Source organism: Takifugu flavidus, chromosome 16 (assembly GCF_003711565.1).
Source record: "Takifugu flavidus isolate HTHZ2018 chromosome 16, ASM371156v2, whole genome shotgun sequence".
Classification (NCBI taxonomy): domain Eukaryota; kingdom Metazoa; phylum Chordata; class Actinopteri; order Tetraodontiformes; family Tetraodontidae; genus Takifugu; species Takifugu flavidus.
Window position 1 is genome coordinate 12,689,596 of NC_079535.1, and position 21,241 is coordinate 12,710,836.

The following is a 21,241-nucleotide window of genomic DNA, read 5'->3' on the forward strand; positions in this document are numbered from 1 at the left end:
AGTGATCCCACACAGGCCGACTGAGACAATAATGGAGAGAGTGTGAACCTGAGAGGCGGCCTGGTAAAGGCATCCCCCCGTCCAGATTGAAAAGGAGGGGGAGGTCTTGACTGGTTTGAGTCGCCGGTGACACCGATACCCGCCGCCTGTGTCACACACAACTTAGTGGTAACCATATCCGCCCGCAGGGCCCCAAGTTACTACTTCCATCTTCCCGTCCGCTGACAGCTGACCGTGGGGAGTGATGAATGAGGAGGTCACGTCGCCACAAAGCACCCGATATGTCCGATATGTAAGTGACAAGAACACACAGGGAACGGACCCCAAACCACACAACGCCGACAACAGCAGCTCGGTGCCGGAAAACAAGGCTGCACCAAATATTTGCTGTGATAATGCTGGATAAAACCCTCCTCAAACGTTCACAAAACCTCCTTTGAGACGTTTTTAATCCAAAGAGAATAATAACAGTTCCTTTATGAGAAGCAGTTTTCCTTCTGCAGTCATAAAGACTAAAGACTTTGCACATTTATCCACATTCAGCAGGCAAATACAGGCCTGGAGGAGCATCAGCTGCTCGGTAAGTCAGCAGCCCCCGAGGGCAGAGCGTCATTAAACCGGCACAGACATCTGCAATTAAGTTTTCATTTAAATGAAGTCAAAATGTTAAAATCCAGAAGAGCTGGAATGTTTTCACGGAGAAAATCCGCAAAAACTCCGAACAATTTCACCTAAAACGTTCAGATGTGTATCTAATGTTACCAGGATCGGCACCGATCAAGGTTCCCGTTTCAGGAGTCGTGCGCGCGCGCGCGCACACACGCACACACACACAGATGGAAAGAGAGAAAGAAAAGGAAGAGAGAGAGAGAGGGGGAGAGAGAAAAGGTCGCCACTCTTCCAACTAAACAGAAAGTGAACCAGCTCCGCGCGTAAAAGTCGTGCGTAAAGCGCACCCGCAGATGCGGTGCTCTGGCGTCACCCCCCCCCCCCCCCCCTCCAGATCTTCCTGAGACGCTAAAACCTCTGAACGTTTGAGCAAAGTGAAAACTGGAGGATAAACATCAAGTGAGCCAGATTCCGCCCCGCTTGGACGATCCCTCCACCGCGAGCGCGTCTCCGTAACCTTAGATCTCCAGCGCGTCACGTCGTGTCCGTTAATCACAGAAATCTCGTGTTAAGTGCGTGACTGAGCTTCAGAATCCACTTACCGGCCACGCGAACTGGAATCGTATGAGGATCTTTCCGGCCTCGTTGCGGTTGCCTCCGCTTTTCTGGCCGCTCTTGAACTGAAAAGTATTCCCACCGATAACTTTAGTAGTTTCCGAGCCGTAGGTGCACGTCCCTCGGGTCACCACCTCCGTTTGGTATTCCTTTAAGCACACCTTGAAGTAGGTGTCGCACTCGTCCGCGCCGCAGGGGCCCTCGGCCGCGCTCCGCTCCGCGTCGCAGCAGTCCCCGCTCAGCAGCTGTCCTCCGGGGTTCTCTACCGAGACCAGCTGCAGCTCAAAGTATCCGGTGGACCGGGACACCTGGGGGGGCAGAACAGAGTGAGCACGGCTGTCTTTCCTTTACGGGCATCATTCGGATTTAATCTCGTTCCGTTTAGACTCGAGGTCGGATGATGCGCGTGCAGGTGACCAACCAGCGCTGCGTCACCGGCTAAAACCAAACATTTATGCATGAACGCAACTTTACCAAAACCTCCGCGACTCCTTTTACGCCTTCATATTCAGGAGGCGCGCAGCTGAAAAGTTTTAAGAACGTTACAGTTTCGTCCCTCGGAAAGAAACTAAGAAGTTCCGAAAATACCGAGACGGAGATGTGGAACTGAGAATCAGATGGAATCTGCCGTGAACCTGCAGAGGCGCGGGTCGCGAACCCTCTCCTCCACCTGAGACCCGAAGGGCAGAAGTTCTCACCTCAGCCTGCAGCGCCAGGAGGAGACACACCAGTGAGAAGCGCCGCGCTCTCTGCACAATATCCCGCATGTCCGCGGCGGCCGGTGACCATCGGTGAAGAGCGCAAATATGGAAGTTTCTGTCGGTCCAGAGAGGATAAAGAAGGAGCGCGCAGAATGCTTCCCCCCGCGGGGGCGCGAGCCGTCCGCGGCGCCGCTGCTCGCCTGCGGTGGTGGAGGAACTGGTGCTGCTTCGCTCCGCGGACGCACAACAGGACACGCTCGGTGCCGCTGCGCTCTGCCGCTCTGCCGCTCTGCCTCCGCCGCTCCGAGCTCTAAACAGCAGAGAAGAGGAGCAGCCGCGCGACTCGCTGCCCGCAGCACGAGCCGCAGCAGACAGCGGCCCGGCCCAATCGCTGCTGGCGGGGGCGTGGCGGCAGAGAGGGCGGAACCAATCAGAGGGGAGAGGGCGGGGCGAGGGCGGGGCGGACTGCTGATGGATTTATTCTTTATTCAGACAGTAGCTCCCATTTTACTTTAATCCCCTCACATAAAAAAAGAACTTTATCCAAACACACCGAAGCGGAACTATGTGTCAGGTGGGTGTTGTTCACCTTTGCTACAGAATACCTCCCACCTAACTCATAGTTCCGCTCACAGGAGCGACGAATATGACGGTCACAGCAGGCTAACGGTGTTTTTACTTGTTGGCTTCCATGTGAAACACCTGAGCTCCTCACTGATCTACAGACAGGAAACACGGCTGTTAGCGCCCTCTGCAGGCCGCTCTGCAGCCCCCGGGGCACCAACCAGAGGACCAGGATACTTAGTTACAACCACACTTTGGGACTTTGTTTCATTCAGAGGAAATATATCTAATATATATATAGCTGCATAGTCGCAGCTGCATTTAAAGAGATAAACAGATTGGCATTATGATTTGTTATTCCCTTCAAAAATGAGTCGTGGCAAATTTTATTTAGCTGTAACAGATGTTAGTTTTGAGAGACGTTAGCTGATGTTAGCTAGCTACAACACGTGCATTTTAGCAGTTGTTATTTAGCTCTAATAGTTTCTGATTCACTTTGATAGATGTTCGTGAAATGACGTAACCTTCCTGGTAAATGTACCGACGGGGAATACTGCCCCCTTCTGGTCTGGAGAGTATTTCCTGGGTTGTTTTAATGAACAAAGAGCTTTGCTTTAAGTCAACGTCGGTCACTTTCATGAGATCTTTGGTGGTTTTCCTACATTCGGTGCAGCAACAAGCTCTCTGTTGTGCAGACGTGTGACTTCCAGAGAAGATTTCCTGTGGCATTCCCATCTCACACGCCAGGCTTTCATTTGGTGATCCGGCTGCGTGTCAGATGGCGGCCGTGGGACGGTCCGTTGGGGCAGCTGCTCCTCCAGATCCGCTGGCTGCGGCGTCCGCTCCTGTGGACCGCGGGCGGCTGCCTGGGACAGGTGGCTCCTGACGCTCTGCAGCAGATGTTTCCTCTCAGGGAAGCAGGTGCAGACACACATTTTATCGTCCACACACACTCGAGCACTTGTGACTCACTCACATGCCACAAGAGACACAAACGTCTTGTGTTCCTCTTATCAGCGGAGATAAAGAACACAGCTAATAGAGATAAACGGACGACTTAATGAGCCTCGTTCTGAAGATGAAACCTTCTGACCCCACCGAGGTGCTGAATTGCTCGGGGGGGGGGGGGGGGGGGGGATCTTGGATCAGGTCAGGCTGCAGGTGTTCCAGACCAAGCCCAGGACAGGTGAGACTCGTCTCCCTGTTCTGGATCGAACCAGAGTTTCTTCCTGGTCACGTCTCGTTCAGACTTCCCCGATGTGCCTCCCCCCCCCACTGAGGGGGGGGGTCGTTGAGCCAACCTGGTCCAGCTGTGGCAGAAAGGTCTTCAAACATATAACCTTCAGGTCAGGTGGAGAACAGAGCTGAGAAATGATGTTTTCCTATCTGCAGCAGAATGTTTGAAGGATTAGGGAATTCTGGAGGAGATAACCCCCCCGCACCCCCCCCCCCCCCGGCCTCTAATGCAGAGCAGAGACTAAACAAGGCTCCTGCTGATCTGATATGAAGAGCAGATATGATGCTGCCGCTCTCGCCACCGTCCATGGCTCCGCGAGGAACATGTCGGACTCTGTTTTACAGCCTCATTAATGCACAGCGGGACGTTGCGAGGTCAAATTCCTGCGCGTTCCTCACACCTGCCCGTTGAAGCAACGCAGCCTCTGATGGGTTTTATGATCCGTGTGGATGTGGAAGATTTGCCAGGCGTCCTGAGTCACGGCTGCAGGTGGACGTGTGCGTACCTGCGCAGGAGGAACCCGTCAGGAACCAGTCAGGAACCAGTCAGGAACCCGTCAGGAACAGAGTCACCAGGCTCCACGGGGAACCTGGCTGATGCAGCAGGTCCAGAAGAACCACTATTGTCTGTTGAATGTGACAAAGTGAAGGTGTTTCCAGGACCCCCCACCCCACCCCCCCCCGCCCCCCCAGCCGTGTGTGTACAAACAGGCCGGCGTGCGGGAGAGCTGCCATAGAGACGTTTACAGGTCCTGGCCTGAAGAATGCAAACAGCAGCGAGTGCAGCTCTTATCTGACAAAAGAGTAAACTTTACAGTCCTGTTGTGGCTTGTCTGTGTGGTCTGAAGCTGCAGTTCGGAGCGGTGACGGAGCATCTGGACAGAACTGACGATCCCTTTTCTGGGATTTTCCGTCTTTTTAGAGGCCAGAAACTGGTCTAAAGTGGTGTTTACAGGAGAGGAGCCCGAGCGAGGTCAGGGGGCGGGGTCAGGGGTCACACCCTCAGGTTGGACCACCTCAGACGGGTGTTTCCGTCTGGAGCTCCAGCTGCTGGAACAACCGGAGGAACCAGGCTCAACGTTGACCTTTCGCCCTCTGAGAACCAACGACTCAAGTCGGATTTGACTCGATTCGCCGAAGACGCTGGTTCGTCAGCAGCTCCACGTCTCCCACGGACGGAGGTCGAGAGTGGCGGGAATCTGCTGCCACCACATGTGGAGGTTTGATACCAGCAGCAGATCCGGGGGAGAAACAGCGACACGGTGGCTGAGCTTTGTTTGAGGAGACGCATGAGGGCTGAACTCCGCTGAGAACTTCTTCTTCTTCAGGTTAGAACCTCCCAAACAGACGGAACACAGCAACCCCAGGACAGGCACCACGGCTACGGCGGTGCAACGCTGTGGTTGCCAGGGCAACTCCTGCTATTGATCAGGACATCCTCCGGGATCAGGAGGTCTGATGAACTGTACCAGAAGGTCACCAGGAACTGGAGCGACAGTTCTGGAGGAGATGGTCGCAGAATCATCTCAGTTTTACAGTGAGAAAGATTCCAAACACACAGAAGTGACCACAACACACACACACACACACACTTACATGCACACACACACACACACACACACACACTTACATGCACACACACACACACACACACACACACATAAATATTTAGATTCCAAAAACTTTTCAGGCGCCAAAAACATCAACCTTGTTGAGTTTAGCTGAAGAACGTCTGGAAACAAGAATCAGTCAGACAAATAACAAAAAAACATACCTTTACAGAGAGGGACACACACACACACACACACCCACACACACACACACACAGAGTAAACACACACGCCCACACACACACACACACACACACAGGGCAGGTGAGCAGGTGTTTGTCGGCAGGCAGATTCAGTTCCTCTGAGGTCACATGATCAGCAGGTGAACTCACTCTAATCCAGAAGGTGTCTGATAACGCTGGAGCCACGAGGGCTCCTGTCTGTCTGTCCCTCTGTCTGTCTGTCTGTCTGACTGTCCCTCTGCTGTCTGTCCCCTCTGTCCGACTGTCTGTCTGTCTGTCTGACTGTCTGTCTGTCCCTCTGTCTGTCTGTCTGACTCTGCCTGTCTGTCTGACTCTGTCTGTCTGTCTGACTCTGCCTGTCTGTCTGACTCTGTCTGTCCCTCTGTCTGTCCCTCTGTCTGTCTGTCTGTCCCTCTGTCTGCCTGTCTGTCCGACTGTCCCTCTGTCTGTCTGTCTCTCTGTCCCTCTGTCTGTCCGACTGTCCCTCTGTCTGTCCCTGTCTGTCTGTCTGTCCTGTCTGTCTGTCCCCTGTCTGTCCCTCTGCCTGTCTGTCTGCCTGTCTCTCTGTCTGTCTGTCTGCCTGTCTGTCTGTCTGTCTGTCTGTCTGTCTGTCTGTCTGTCTGTCTGTCCCTCTGTCTGTCCCTCTGTCTGCCTGTCTGTCCGACTGTCCCTCTGCCTGTCTGTCCCTCTGTCTGTCTGTCCCTCTGTCCGTCCCTCTGTCTGTCTGTCTGTCTGTCCCTCTGTCTGTCCCTCTGTCTGCCTGTCTGTCCGACTGTCCCTCTGCCTGTCCGTCCCTCTGTCCGTCCCTCTGTCTGTCCCTCTGTCTGTCTGTCCCTCTGTCTGTCCCTCTGTCTGCCTGTCTGTCTGCCTGTCTCTCTGTCCCTCTGTCTGTCTGCCTGTCTCTCTGTCTGTCTGTCTGTCCCTCTGCCTGTCTGTCTGTCCCTCTGTCTGTCTGTCTGTCCCTCTGCCTGTCTGTCTGTCTGTCTGTCTGTCTGTCCCTCTGCCTGTCTGTCTGTCTGTCCCTCTGTCTGTCTGTCCTCTGTCTGTCTGTCCTTCTGTCCTGTCTGTCTGTCTGTCCCTCTGTCTGTCTGTCCCTCTGCCTGTCTGTCTGTCTGTCTGTCCCTCTGATGTGAAATCAGAAGGTAACATCACACATCTGAAAGGTTCCGGTTCGGTCCAGTCCCCCTCAGGAGCTGTGACGGAGGCAGCGGTCCACAGTCTGGACTACACAGGACCCCTGAGACCCCCTATGTCCTCGGAGGTCTGTGTGGACCCAGCTGAAGGCTGAGGATCAATAACGTGCGCTAGCTAAGCGGGACTGAAAATACACCTGCAAATTCAGCCTTTTTACTCATCCTTCAAAGACCGGGTCCCGTTTCTCCCACCGTGCTGCAGGTCAGTGAAGGCCTCGGGCTCTGAAGGTCCCTGTCATCTTCCAGGGCAGCACATGGTTCTGTTCCCACACCCAGCGCCGCCTAAACACCTCATTAGGCTGCGCAGGGTGGAGAACCCTCAGCTCCAAAGAGGAAGGAACAAAACGAGCCCCCCCCACCACAGACACTGTCAATTAGGCCCCCGTCTGAGCCTGCTGGCTGGAGCTCCAGTAATTAATACCTGCAGCATCAAGGGGCTCTGGGAGCGCCGCCACAAAGGCCGGAGGAGGCGGCGCCCTGCACACCGAGGTCGGACCAGCGGATCAAACGCGCGCGTGCGGACGGCCACGACAGGAAGTCCCACGTCTGTTCCTTCCTGCTTCACCAACACAACAAAAACAAGTGTAAATGTAAAGAAATGGGTCCGGATCCTCCCGCTGTTCTGCTGGGAAAGATCTGGAATGTTGGATCAGCCAAAAATCTCCGGAACGCCGACAGGAAGCTGCGACCGTCGGGTCAAATATCTCCTGTTCGTCAACTCCATCGTTCCAACCATTAACGAGACTGTTTATCTCCCTCAGGACTCCGGCGGGGGGGTCCAGATCTTCTCTCGTGATAGCGGCGGCGGCGGCGGACGCTCACTTTCCCCGCGGCCCCCCCAGCGGCCCCCCCGTCGGCCCCCCCGCGGCTACGCACCGTGGGTGTGAATCACATTCTTAGATGAAGATATGAAGACGTCGGCGAGGCTGCGGGCGAACGCGGCCGAGCGGCGCCGCGTTTTCCCCCCGTAAACGTCCAATGGTCTGTGCGGAAGGAGGTTATCATGCTAACGCTAGCACGGCGAGCTGCGGCTCCCCCGTTGTCCTGCGGGGGCAGCAGCGAGGGGCTGAGGAGACTCACCCGGAGCTCCTCGTGGGTCCGTCCGCACCTGCTCAGCCGGGGGTTGTTGCGCTCACGTCGCCGTAGCAACCACATCCCCGCTCAGGCCTGGGTCAGATTACAGCGTTTGTGAACCGCCAGCGATCAGATCATCACCTGAGCATTATGGGCTGTTTCCTCCTGTCAGAGGACATCGTGGGGCCACCTGCACTGTCGTACTCCACAGTTCAGCAGAACTCCTCCCCCCCTCCCTCCCCCCCTCTTCCTCCTCCCCCCCCTCCTCCATCTCCCCCTCCTCCTCCCCCTCTTCCTCCTCCTCCCCCCTTCCTCCTCCTCCCCCCTCCTCTTCCTCCTACCTCCTCCTCCTCCTCCTCTCCCTCTCCTCCTCCTCCTCTTCTTCCTCCTCCTCTTCCATTCCACCCTCCCCCACCCTCCCCTCTCCTACCATCCCCCCCCCTCCTCCCTCCACCCCCTCCCCTCACCCCCCCTGCTCCTTCCTCTTCCTCCCCGTCCTCCTCCTCTCTCCCCCCTCCCTCTTCGCATAACATCCGTGTGGAGGTGAGCTGTGATGCGGGCGAGGTCTCCCCCTCCCTCCCCCCCCCTCCTCTCTCCTCCTCCTCTCCCTCCTCCCCCCCTCCCTTCCCTCCCCCCCCTCCTCCTCCCCTCCTCTTCCTCCTACCTCCCCTCCTCCTCTCCCTCCTCCCCCCTCCTCTTCCTCCTCCTCCTCCTCCTCTCCCCCCCCCTCCCCTCTCCTACCTCCCCCTCTTCCTCCTCCTCCCCCCCCCTCCTCCTCTCCAACCCCCTCCCTCCCTCCTCCCCCCTCCTCTTCCTCCCCCCTCCTCCTCCTCCCCTCCTCCCTCTTGCATAACATCCGTGGTGGGAGGTGAGCTGTGATGCGGGCGAGGCCTCCCCCCTCCTCCCCCTCCTCCTCTCCTCCTCCTCCTCCCCCTCCTCCTCCCCCTCTTCCTCCTCCACCCCCTCCCTCCTCCCCCCTCCCCCCTCCTCCTCTTCCAACCCCCCCCTCCTCCCCCCTCCTCCTCCTCCCCCCCTCCCTCTTGCATAACATCCGTGTGGAGGTGAGCTGTGATGCGGGCGAGGCCTCCCCCCTCCTCCCCCCCCCCCCCCCCCCCCCCACCAGAGCTGCATGTGTGTGCACGACCACATACTTGTGGAGGAGGCGTGTTTGCTTTGGCTCACACGCACGTTCCCGGTGCAGCAGCGCCGCAGGAAACGGCCCCGTTGTAGCGCGGCTCCGTTGCTACGCTAACAGCAGGAGGCCACATTAATCTCCCGGGAATCTTTGGCCACATCGGCTTCATTCCCCCCCTATCACCAGAAGTGGGCGGGGCCTAGAACTTTGGCGCCCCCGCCGCTGCGCTCCCGTCTGAGTTATGACACATTATTCCGACTCGGGCCGCATTCAAGTGACAGCGCCGCAGGAAAAGGAGATATTGTCCCGCTGCGTGTGGGACTGCATGATGGAGGTGTCCTTGTCCGGGCGAAACACGCCATTGTTCCACCGACAATCCGCAACCCGACGCAGGAAGTGACACACAGGACGCAAACACAATGAGCAGCGCGGCTGCGGCTCCGCGACAACAGAGCGGAGGAGCAGGAAGCGCTCCCAACGCTCCCAACGCTCCCAACGTGCACGATGCAGGGACGGGAGCACAGAAATATAAACGTCCCTGTTGTCCGGGGGGGGGGGGGGGACGACCTCCTGGGACGACCTCCTGGGACGGTCCTCTCCCACTGTCCACCCTCTTCCCGCCTCTTGTCTCCTTCTCTTGGGATAATTGGATCCTTTGCAGCGAGGCGGCATCATTTGTCGGAAGGTTCTGGGCCTAATCGCCCTGGAACCCCACGCGCTGTCCTCTCCGCTGGCTCCGAGCGGCTCCTGTTTGCGATGGAAAACCGGGAACGTCGGCTCCCGTTTGCGATGGAAAACCGGGAACGTCGGCTCCCGTTTGCAATGGGAAACCGGGAACGTCGGCTCCCGTTGCCTCCACTCCCGACCGCGACGGGACAAAGCTCCCCTTTTCACATTGCAGGAGGAAAGAAAGGGAGGCAATCAGATAGGAATGCTGCTGGAATTCCCCGGAATCACCCCCCCCCCCCCCCATCATTCCTCCATCATTGGTCACAAATCCATACGGAGCGTTAACGTGCGGAACAATGCACAACGGAGCTATTCTGCGAGCATAATGCAAGGAAACGTTAGCTCAGAGGGACAAATGGCCGGACTATAGAGCGCCCCATCCCAGGAACAATCGGGTAGGAAGCCTGGGCAGGTGCCCACCTCCTGTGGAAACATCCCCCGGGCCGGGCCGGGCCGGGCCGGGCCAGGCCGGGTCTCAGTCACATGACGCACGGAGGGAGACAAAGGAGGCAGCAGCAGGTAAGAAGCCACGTGAAGGTTGGAGGAGAGGTCACACCTGGCCGCCAGGTGGGGGCGTGTCTTAAACGGCGTCCTGGCGATGACATCCAGGTGGATCTCGGTACCGGAGTCCTGGTTCTGCTCCTATTTTCGGGCCTCTCTCAGGGAACGAGAAGCGTGCGAGGTCAAAGGGTGGCGGCTGCGTGAGGACGTGTGTCCGTGCTATCGGATCTCAGCCTCATTGTTACTGGTTCTGAGCGGCGCTGGATGACAGACGGGCTTTCTTCAGAACCACCACTGAGGCGGGTTCAGCTGCAGGAAACAACACTTTCTACTGCAAGATTCCGATCTACGGAGCGCTGCCAGGCACAACAATGGCGCGCTGAAAACGGGAGCGGAGGCCGGGCGACCCTCCCCCGGGTCCGCTCGGTTCCGAGCAGAAGGAGCGGCCCGGCTGGCGGCTCTGATAAGGACCTGGAAGGACGGGAAACCAGGGAACAAACTGTTCTGATGAACAGCCTGACCAGCCCGCGGGCCGGGGCAGAATAATCCCAAACATCCGGGAGCAGGACTGCCCTCCAGCCGACACATCAGGAACCAACGCTGGAGGAACCAACGCTGGAGGAACCAACGCTGGAGAACCAACGCTGGAGGAACCAACGCTGGAGGAACCAACGCTGGAGGAACCAACGCTGGAGGAACCAACACCTGAGGAACCAACGCTGGAGGAAGCAACCACAGAGGAATCAACCCTAAGCCAATGGTACATGTCCTCAGGTGTCCTCAGGTGTCTTCGGGTGTCCTCGGGTGTCCTCGGGTGTCCTCGGGTGTCTTCAGGTGTCTTCGGGTGTCCTCAGGTGTCTTCAGGTGTCCTCGGGTGTCTTCAGGTGTCCTCGGGTGTCCTCGGGTGTCTTCAGGTGTCCTCGGGTGTCTTCAGGTGTCCTCGGGTGTCCTCGGGTGTCTTCAGGTGTCCTCGGGTGTCTTCAGGTGTCCTCGGGTGTCCTCGGGTGTCTTCGGGTGTCCGCGGGTGTCCTCAGGTGTCCTCGGGTGTCCTCAGGTGTCCTCGGGTGTCCTCAGGTGTCCTCGGGTGTCCTCGGGTGTCTTCGGGTGTCCTCAGGTGTCTTCAGGTGTCTTCGGGTGTCCTCAGGTGTCCTCGGGTGTCTTCAGGTGTCCTCGGGTGTCCTCGGGTGTCCTCAGGTGTCCTCAGGTGTCCTCGGGTGTCCTCCTCTTCTCACAGTACTGATGCTGGGATTGTTGGGCGATCGAGCAGAGTCTGTCCTCTCTCACTAATTACAGGCCATCGCTGGGACAGAGGGAGACACGTCAGGACTTGTGTCCGACTGCTGGACACCAGGACCGTCAAGCGCTCCGTGGGTCACCGTACCTGGTCACGTGATTGATGGGTAGTGTCAGCCTGTGGTGTTGAGGGGGCGTGGCCAGCCAGGTACGACAGGTTCAAGCGCAGTGATTTTATTGCCAGGTGACTTTACGACTCGAAGCCCAACGGCCAGCGAGACCTGCCAGCTGCTCCAACCGTAGCCTAGCTTAGCCTAGCTTAGCTTAGCTTAGCATCCACGTGAAACGATGCCTCCCAGCTGACGCTAGCACGCTAACGCCTCGGTGAAAGACACGTTTTCAGCACGAGTTGCCCAACGTTCCCGCTCCACACGCACGTTTTTTTGCGTGTGTGCGTGTCGTCATGCTTCCCGTGACTCTGGTCATGGATCGGCAGCTCCCCCCCCCCCCCCAATGTGGTCTCAGGGATAATGGGAACCTGATCGGAGGCAAAACAGGAGGCAGCAGCCGTGGTTAGTAGGTGTGTGCGTGTGTGTGTGTGTGTGTGTGTGTGTGTGTGTGCGTGTGTGTGTGTGTGTGTGTGTGGTGTGTGTGTGTGTGTGTGCGTGTGTGTGTGTGCGTGTGTGTGTGTGTGCGTGTGTGTCGGGGTCTTTTGTGAGAACCTCTTCAAAGCGGCGGCCCTTCTATTTGTCCGCTGGAGCTCTTTGTAATGGAATCCTCCACTGTCATTTTGCCCCCTTTATTTTTAGGCAGGGCCATTATTGCCCCCGCGGCCCCTCAGGCTTTGTCTCAGGGTCAGGTTAACTCCTTTTTTCACCTTGTTCAGGAGCGTTTCCTCCCCCTCCTGCTCACGTTCTGTGGGCAGAGTCACGGATCACAAACGGGGGCCGCTGCTCCGCACGGACCAGGTGTCGCTGGGAACGCCGGGACGGGACCGGTGTGTGTGGGACCTCGGACGTCCCGACGACCACAGCGGGACGCCGCGAGCGAGGGTGTGAGACGCGGCGTGGAGGCGGGAACACCAGCTGAACATATTGATTAACCCTTGATGACGTCCTGGTGTCTCACATATCAATATATCAATATGGCCCCACACACACACACACACACTCACACCAGCTTACCTGTAATATGTGACATGAGTGGATGAATAAAACATCCCAGGCTTTAGCTGCCGGGTAACTGGACCCGGGTCGGGGGGACAGGAGGCGGGCCGGCAGCTCCGGCCAGCGGCGGCAGGCGGCCGCGGACGCTGGCGAGGAGTAAAAGCCGCATTATTGCTGCCACCAAAACACCATGTGGTGGACACGAAGCATCCAGAGACACAACTGTGTGTGTCCAGCTGCTCGGCTACAAGCAGCTGAGCGGTGTGTGTGTGTGTGTGTGTGTGTGTGTGTGTGTGTGTGTGTGTGCTTAAAATATTCAATTACTTGAGTGAGTTACTGCATCACATTTTAGTTTCATTCACCACAGAAGAACTTCCGAAAGCCGATCTTTCTTTTCCCCAGTTAGCCACCAGTTAGCCACCAGTTAGCCACCAGTTAGCCACCAGTTAGCCAGTGGGCATCAAAGTCCTCTACATCACAGGGATGACTTTAAAATTTCAGTAAATATTTATCACTATTTGTCGGCGTAACCATGGTGATCCTGAAATACTGCCTGTAGTTCCACACGCTGCCTTTAGGGGCGGTAGTGAGGCGCCTTTTACCTGAACGAATCGAACACTTTTATCACATCGCAGGTCGTTTAAACAACGCCTGAAAACTACAGTTTTACACAGGCAGCAGAGTCTTGACCTGTTGCAGCAGAACACACACACACACACACACACACACACACACACACACACACACAGGGTCAGGTTCCCCTCTGTGTCCAGTGGCTTATTAATCATTAAACTCAACTGCTGCCCCAGAGGAGGGGAAAAAGCCCCCCCCACTCTCTCGTTACACCCGTTAAGGTATGAGAGAACAACAATGAAGCTCAGCCAATCAGAACGCTCGCTGCAGCGTGGAGCAGGTGACAGCAGGTAGACCCGAGTGGACCAGATTAAGCCTTTGTTCTGAGAAGTAACTGTTCACACACACACACACACACACACACACACACACACACACACACACACACACACACACACACACACACACACACACGAAGCCTTTAAACTGGTATCAGAAAACTCTGTCGTGCTAAAACAGAATCTAACCACAAATAAAGAAGACAAATTTAAAAACGATGTTTTTTAAAGGAAATCCTGGTTTATCACCGGAAATATTTAACGTAAAGTTTTCAGAATTCGGCTCGATGACAGGAGCGGTGCGCTGGTCGGGGGCGCCCCCTGCTGGTAGACACGGGTACTGCAGCGTCCTCCGGTCTGCTGTAAATTAAAGTTATTGCATTTGTTAATTAGATTCTTTTTTCCGTTTGCTTTCATGTGTCGGTGGTCCTGACTCAATTTCATCATCAAATGGTTCTGGAGAAGGAATGAAACTAAGTGAAACCGGTGAATCCCGCCACCAGGGGGCACACTGTCCCCTGAAAGCCCGAATGGTGGAAACAACAACTTTACCGGAAGTGAAAAAAAGGAAAACTGAGGAATATTTTCCATTTACAACAGGGCGGCTGCAGTACCCTGTTATCACCAGTGGGTGGCGCCACAGGTCCGTGAACACGTCACTGAGGAGCCTCAAAGAGTAAAAGCAAAGATTCCGCTGAATAAAAGCTGATTTCACACACATCAAAGGATGAAGGCGTGATTCCTTTACGTCTATATTTCTCTTAATTACAGATCTTTTGTGTTTCCTTCCTTCCAAGTTCCGGAAACTTCAGCTTCCTCCGACTTTCAGATTTATCTGATATAAATCTGGTTCCACCTCTTCCTCCTCCCACGTCATCAGAACCTTCAGGAGTGAATCGTGACCATCGACCCACACACACACACATACGTCAACCCACACACACGCATGTCAACACACGCACACACGTTGACCCACACACACACTGACACACACACACACACACACACACACACACACAGTTCGACCCACACACACACACACCTCGACACCCCCCCACCACACTCACACGCACACACACACACACGTCAACCCACACACACACACACTTCGACCCACACGCACACACACTTCGACCCACACGCACACACACGTTGACCCACACACACACACGCACACACACTTCGACCCCCACCACCACACACACACACGTCGACCCACACGCACACACGCTCACACACACACGTCGACCCACACACACACACGCACACACCACACGTCAACCCACACGCACACACACGTTGACCACCACACACGCACACACACACGTCAACCCACACGCACACACACGTTGACCACCACACACACACGCACACACACACGTCGACCCACACACACGCACACACAAACATGTCGACCCACACACACGCACACACACACACCTCGACCCACACACACACACCCACACACACTTCGACCCACACGCAGACACACACACACACACGTCGACCCACACACACACATACGCACACACGTCGACCCACACGCACACACACACACACACACGTCGACCCACACGCACACACACACACACGTCAACCCACACACACACACACACACACACACACGTCGATCTTTCGCCATCACAACGAAGCTAAAATGGTCCCAACTCTAAAGCAAAGTCAACACAACCAGGATCAAACCTGATTGGACACGTCCAGCATCAGTCGGCTGGTCTCCATGGTAACGGAGCACACCCTCGTTCACCTCACCGTCGTGTTCCAGGTAAAGGTGCAACAGCTCACACGTCACAGGTGAGCAGGGCACCCGTCAAAGCCCCGCCCACATTCTGCAGAACAGCAGACGGGGGGGGGCAGATGTTGGGGGGGAGTGAGCCGAGACACAGCCCGCAGGAGCCCCGGTGAGGTCAGAGGTCGAGGTCACGCCCACAGTTTCGTCCGCACGAGAACCCAAATCGAATCAGCGTCCTGCGGTGATGGAGCGCTGATCCCTGAGGGAGGGGCCAGAACAGACGGCGACCCCCCCACCTCCTTTTGTTCCATCAATAAAAACAATACCTTTGAAATGTAAAGCGGCCGTCGGTGCAGGTGCAGCTCCGGTGGGTCCCTGGCCTCCTGCTTAGCCCTCAGAAGCCCCTCCCACCAGCGATGCCTTCTGGGTCACCACAAATGGATTTGCTCCGCCTCCACGCCACATTGATCAGCCATTCATCACCTCTGACTGGGGGGACTGGGGGGACTGGGGGGACTGGGGAGATGGGTGAGACTGGGGAGACTGGGGAGACTGGGGGGACTGGGGAGACTGGTGAGACTGGGGAGACTGGGAGGACTGGGGAGACTGGGGGGACTGGGGGGACTGGGGAGACTGGGGGGACTGGGGGGACTGGGGAGACTGGGGAGACTGGGGAGATGGGTGAGACTGGGGAGACTGGGGGGACTGGGGGGACTGGTGAGACTGGGGAGACTGGGAGGACTGGGGAGACTGGGGAGACTGGGGAGACTGGTGAGACTGGGAGGACTGGGGAGACTGGGGGGACTGGGAGGACTGGGGAGACTGGGGGGACTGGGGAGACTGGGGGGACTGGGGAGACTGGGGGGACTGGGGGGACTGGGGAGACTGGGGAGACTGGGGAGACTGGGGGGACTGGGGGGACTGGGGAGACTGGGGAGACTGGGGAGACTGGGGAAGGACCCGGATGTGTCCGTGATTCCAGTCAGCGTCCCCCGAAACAACCCAGAGCTTTATTACGCAATCAGGAAACAGGCCCCGCCCACTGATCATCGATGGAGCCTCAACTTTAGTCACATCAGTCACACACACACACACACACACACTCACACTCACACTCACACACACACTCACACACTCACACACACACTCAAACAATGATGTTCTTATGGAGACAGTTTGTTTTTCTGTTCCGAGCTGATTAAATTAACAAGCATCCAGTGTGTGTGTGTGTGTGTGTATGTGTGTGTGTGTGTGTGTGTGTGTGTGTGTATGTGTGTGTGTATGGGGGGGTCTAAAGGACAAAAACAAAAGAATTCCTGATGCTATCCCACCAATGCCGATGAGACAAAGAGAAGAGGCGGGGGCTCCGCCCCCCCCAGCCCCCCAGGCTCCGCCCCCACCCCAGGCCCCGCCCCCTTGAAACTTTTTAACTAGAGATCAGAGAAGGTAAAGAGAGAACGAGTGATGGAGACGGAGGAAGAGGAGTAAAGTTCTGCTGGAACATCTGAGACCATCAGGATGATCCCACATCATCCATGTAAACATACCAGCGCGGGGGGGGGGGGGGGCGCAACAGCTGTCTGCTCCTGCTGGGGGGGGCAGCACCTGCCACCAGCCTCCATCCCCACCCACACCCCAGGCCTGGCGAAGGCTTCCACCCCCCCATTCAGCCTCCGCTCAGCTGCCTCATCTACATGTTTGACTTGCTGCTTCTAAATTGGGGGCGACCCCCCCAACACCGCCCCCCCCCCCCCAAAGCAGATGTAAGTAAACAGAGCCTCTTTTCATCTCGACCAGGATTAGCCCAGAACGGATTCTGGGTCGTTAACCCCCCCGGAGGACCGAAGGCTGACAAAGGACCCGTTGGGATCCAGGTTGCTTTTCAAAGCCTGTACAAGAATGTGTGTGTGGGGGGGGGGGGGGCAGCGAGGGGGGTGCAGCGAGGGGGGGGGGTCACCGAGGTATCGGGGTGTTGATGAAGGCGTTAGAGACGGCGGCGACCCCCCCCCCCCCGCTGCACCCCTTACCAGACGATGTGAGCTAGCCTCGGGATAGCGTGCGTTAGCATGTGCGTTAGCATGTTTGCTTTGCTAACTCTTGGCTGGCGTACGGCCTCAACTTCCTGAAAATACTGCCGGTCGCCATGGCAACCCACTGGCAACTCCATTTATAACACTGGGAGTTGCACCGGAGCTCAGCACATGACACGACGTTAGCGTCCCGTGGATCAGCGCCGCGCGCACGCCGCCCCCCCACCAATGCTCCCCCCCCCAACGCCCCCCTCAACGCCCCCCCCCCCAACGCCCCCGCGCTCTAAATATTTATGGGCGACACGTGTTTGCGGGTGTTTCTGATGCAGTATTTATGAGGACCGATCGCACGTGTGATGGAGGGAAAGATCTGCCATCGTCTTCGGGGGGGGGGGGGCAGAAGCTCGCTATGTCACGAAGGTCAGAGGTCGCCCGTGTTTCAGAGCGTTTAAATCCATGACGGATCGTTAGTGTCTCACAGCTGGAGAGCAAAAAGGATCCGTTTAGACCAGACGGCAAAATAAATGTTCTGTTGGATCCACTGACCCAAAAAAGGCTTCTCAGCTTTTCTGAGCACGTGTCAGAGGTCAGCAGGGGTCAGCAGGGGTCAGCAGGGGCTAAACTGTGTATGAAGACGCACACACACACACACACACACACACACACACACACACACACACACATCATGGTGGGAAGCAACTCCTCTGAGGGCGGGCTGACAGGTCAGATCAGAGCTGAATACTGATTGGTTGAACCCTCAGGGTGTGTGTGAGTGTGTGTGTGTGGGGGGGGGTCGGTGTGTGTGTGTGTGGGGGGGGGTTAACACAAGTCAGACAGTGAAAGCTGAGAAATTAAAGAGAGAAAATCTGGTTTCATGGCCTCCTCAGAAGTTTCCAGGGTGAAAGCAACACCTGCTCCGGCCTCACCTGGGGAACTCCGGCGGGGGCGGAGCTTCAGCCGCTCATCGCCACGTCAGGTTGAACATCAGTGAAACTCTCTTTCTTTGATGGCGTTGGCGTTAGCGTACCCCCCCTCTGACAGCAGCGCGACAACGTGCACAGAAAGGACGGCTCGTGCGCGTCACCGCGAGGCGTTCAAGGTCCAGGAGACGGCAGCTCCTGTCCCGGGTCCATTTCACAATAAAATCACAACAGTTTGGGAATTTCTAGCGACAGAAATAGTGAAAAAAGTCCAAACGGCTGTTTCCAGTACCCACAATCCTCTCTGCTCGCTCCTCCTTTAGTCCCCATGAATCATGAAGAGCCGCCGCCGCGGCGCCGCGTCCACGGAATGTTACGACGGCGGGTGTGAGTGAGAACTGGGTCAGCATGACTCAGCATTACGGGCCGACACGTTCACACGCCGCCCCCCCCCCCGTTAAACACGTCTGTAGCCAACGTGTCCCACGGCGTGCGGCGTGCTAACCGAGCCGCGGCAGGAATCCGCCTTGCTAACACACTTTTCCTCTTCCGGGCCTCTGAGGACCTCAGCCCCCCCTGAAACGGGGGGTCAACGTGGGGTCGTCCTCACGTTTTTGAACAGGCGGGGGGGTCACTGGAGGAGACGAGCGTCCACGCTTCCAGCGCAGGAAGTAGCGCCGACGGCCTCGCCAAAACTGCCGCAGTGCTGAAGAGCAACGGCGCCAAACATGTTGTAACCTGGGCGGGGGGGGGGGGGGGGGGGGGCACGACTGGACAGTTAATTACTTTGGGGGGGTTGAATTAAAGGACACACCTGCAGGCAGTCTGTGTGTGTGTGTGTGTGTGTGTCTCTGTGTGTGTGTGTTTGTGTGTGTGAGTGTCTGTGTGTGTGTGTCTGTGAGAGTGTCTGTGTGTGTGTGTCTGTGTGTGTGAGTGTCTGTGTGTGTGTGTGTGTGTGGTGTCTGTGTGTGTGTGTTTGTGTGTGTGAGTGTGTATGTGTGTTTGTGTGTGTGAGTGTGTATGTGTGTTTGTGTGTGTGAGTGTGTATGTGTGTTTGTGTGTGTGAGTGTCTGTGTGTGAGTGTCTGTGTCTGTGTGTGTGTGTGTCTGTGAGAGTGTCTGTGTGTGTGAGTATGTGTGTGTGAGAGTGTGTGTGTGTGTGTGTGTGTGTGTGTGTGTTGTGTGTGTGTGTGTAGGGGGTCTCTGTCAGGAGCATCTGTTGAGACACGGGGCAGATGGAGTGTGTGATCTCAGCGTGTTGGAAGTGTGTGTGTTAGAAGTGTGTGTGGAGGCACGAGCTCCTTTGCACCCCCCCCCCCCCACCTTCTGCTCTGATAAGATGGAAGCTTGAGGGGGGAAGGGGGGGGGCTGACAGATGTGTCACTTTATACAACACAGGAGACAAAGAGGGGCAGGAGGGGCAGGAGGGGAAAACAGAGTTAACTGGCAGACCGGACCAAGCTGACCTTTGACCCCAGCTATAAATGAGCCCGCTGGGGGGGGTTCTGCAGGGGGCAGCCTGATAAATCAGCCAATCAGAGAGTGAATCAGATGTTCTGGGGGAGTCGGGCGAACCTTTTAGGCCACGCCCCCTTTATCTGTTGTACGTTAGCGTGTTGCTACCAGAACTACGTACATCAGTGTTGCGTAATAGTCCATTTCCTGTTCCACACTGTCTTTGAAGCATCAACATTTAGCACTATGTTAGCCACCGCTAACCGGCCCCTGCTCAGGTTGTGATATTATGCTAATGTTGCTAAGAAGAAGGCTGAATTTAGCATGTTAGCTGAGGAGACTGAGGGTTTCCTGCTGCCCTGAAGTGACCGAGAACCATCTCAGCAGGTAACTGTTACTTTAATTACACGACAAATCCCGTTTTCCTCATGTTGTGGGACTATAATCTTTGCCTCGGAGATAAAAGCTCATTCTGATTATTATTTCCTGGGCTCCTGTGGTTTTTTATTTGGCTTCATATTAGCTCTGCGCTCCTCCGTTGTCCAATCTCTTTGTCCATCATCGGTTGCTGCCGTAGCCGAATCTGCCTCCAGGGATGGATAAAGTTAATCTCATCTCATCCCGACTCATCTCATCCCACATTTGCGGATCCCCCGGTGGGTGCTGCACACCCGCGGCTAACAAGCTAGCGCTCTCTTGACGCTTATTAGCAGTGTTACAGGAGCTGTTTTGCATTTTGTTTTGCTGGTTCTGAGCGAGGAGACAGACAGTAAAGTGTCCTTAAACTCCCAGATTATCCTCTAGCCTCTGTGACCAGGTTTATGATAAATGAGCAAAAGGTTCTGTTCGGAGGAGATTAAACAGGCCGAGGTCCCCAAACTCGGACCTGTGCTAACAAACTGCGATGGATTCTAATGCTAATCCACGCGGGCGTTCGGCTTTATGATGCGGCCAGTCTGTAAATCTGAGGAGGAGCTGTCAGGTTGTGAGCTAACTCTGATGCTAAATGCTAACGGCGTTTGCTGATACCTCACCTGCAGATGTGACAGGAAGCCCCACCAGGACGGACTGGTCCATCCGGGAACCGCCCCTTCCTCTCCAACCTCTCCAGAATTTATTTGAGTTGTGTAGCGTCATTGTTGGCTAAAATGATACAACATTTCATTAAATTTGGCCACATTTTTACCTCTACGAGACAATGAACACTCTGTTACTGTGGCCTGGCTTTGATTGGCTCTGCACCACTGAACTGTGTGTGTGTGTGTGTGTGTGTGTGTGTGTGTGTGTGTGTGTGTGTGTGTCCTGAATCTCATGGGAAAATCCACACACAAAGTGAGTCAACGTTTACTGTGGGAGACACCACTGAGGGTGGGGGGGGGGGGGGCAGCCATGTGCCAGCTCTGTGTACGCTGTCAGGACCCATCACACACACACACACACACACACACACACACACACACACACAACACACACACACACACACCACACACACACACACACACACACACACCACACACGCACACACACACCCTGTACCATGTTTGGCCGGTCCTCAGGAGCCCCGAGCAGCTCAAACTTCATGTTGTGGGTGAGCGTGGGGGAACTCTCAGGTCCAACAGAACCCGTCT

The 21,241-nt window shown here is 56.1% G+C and overlaps 1 protein-coding gene and 1 long non-coding RNA gene across 2 annotated transcripts in view; one reads left to right on the forward strand and one right to left on the reverse strand.

The window, feature by feature from the left end:
* Positions 1–2,303, reverse strand: part of LOC130540144 (protein jagged-2-like) — a 21,549-nt gene extending 19,246 nt beyond the window's left edge. Inside the window, 2 exon segments of the mRNA XM_057059089.1 lie at positions 1,212–1,532; positions 1,923–2,303. Coding sequence (XP_056915069.1) covers positions 1,212–1,532; positions 1,923–1,991 — 390 coding nt within the window. The 5' untranslated portion in view covers positions 1,992–2,303.
* Positions 2,304–19,675: 17,372 nt separating this feature from the next.
* Positions 19,676–20,846, forward strand: LOC130540297 (uncharacterized). Its single transcript, XR_008954359.1, has 3 exons — positions 19,676–20,000; positions 20,137–20,269; positions 20,654–20,846. It is a non-coding gene; the product is annotated as an uncharacterized LOC130540297 (long non-coding RNA).
* Positions 20,847–21,241: the final 395 nt, after the last annotated feature.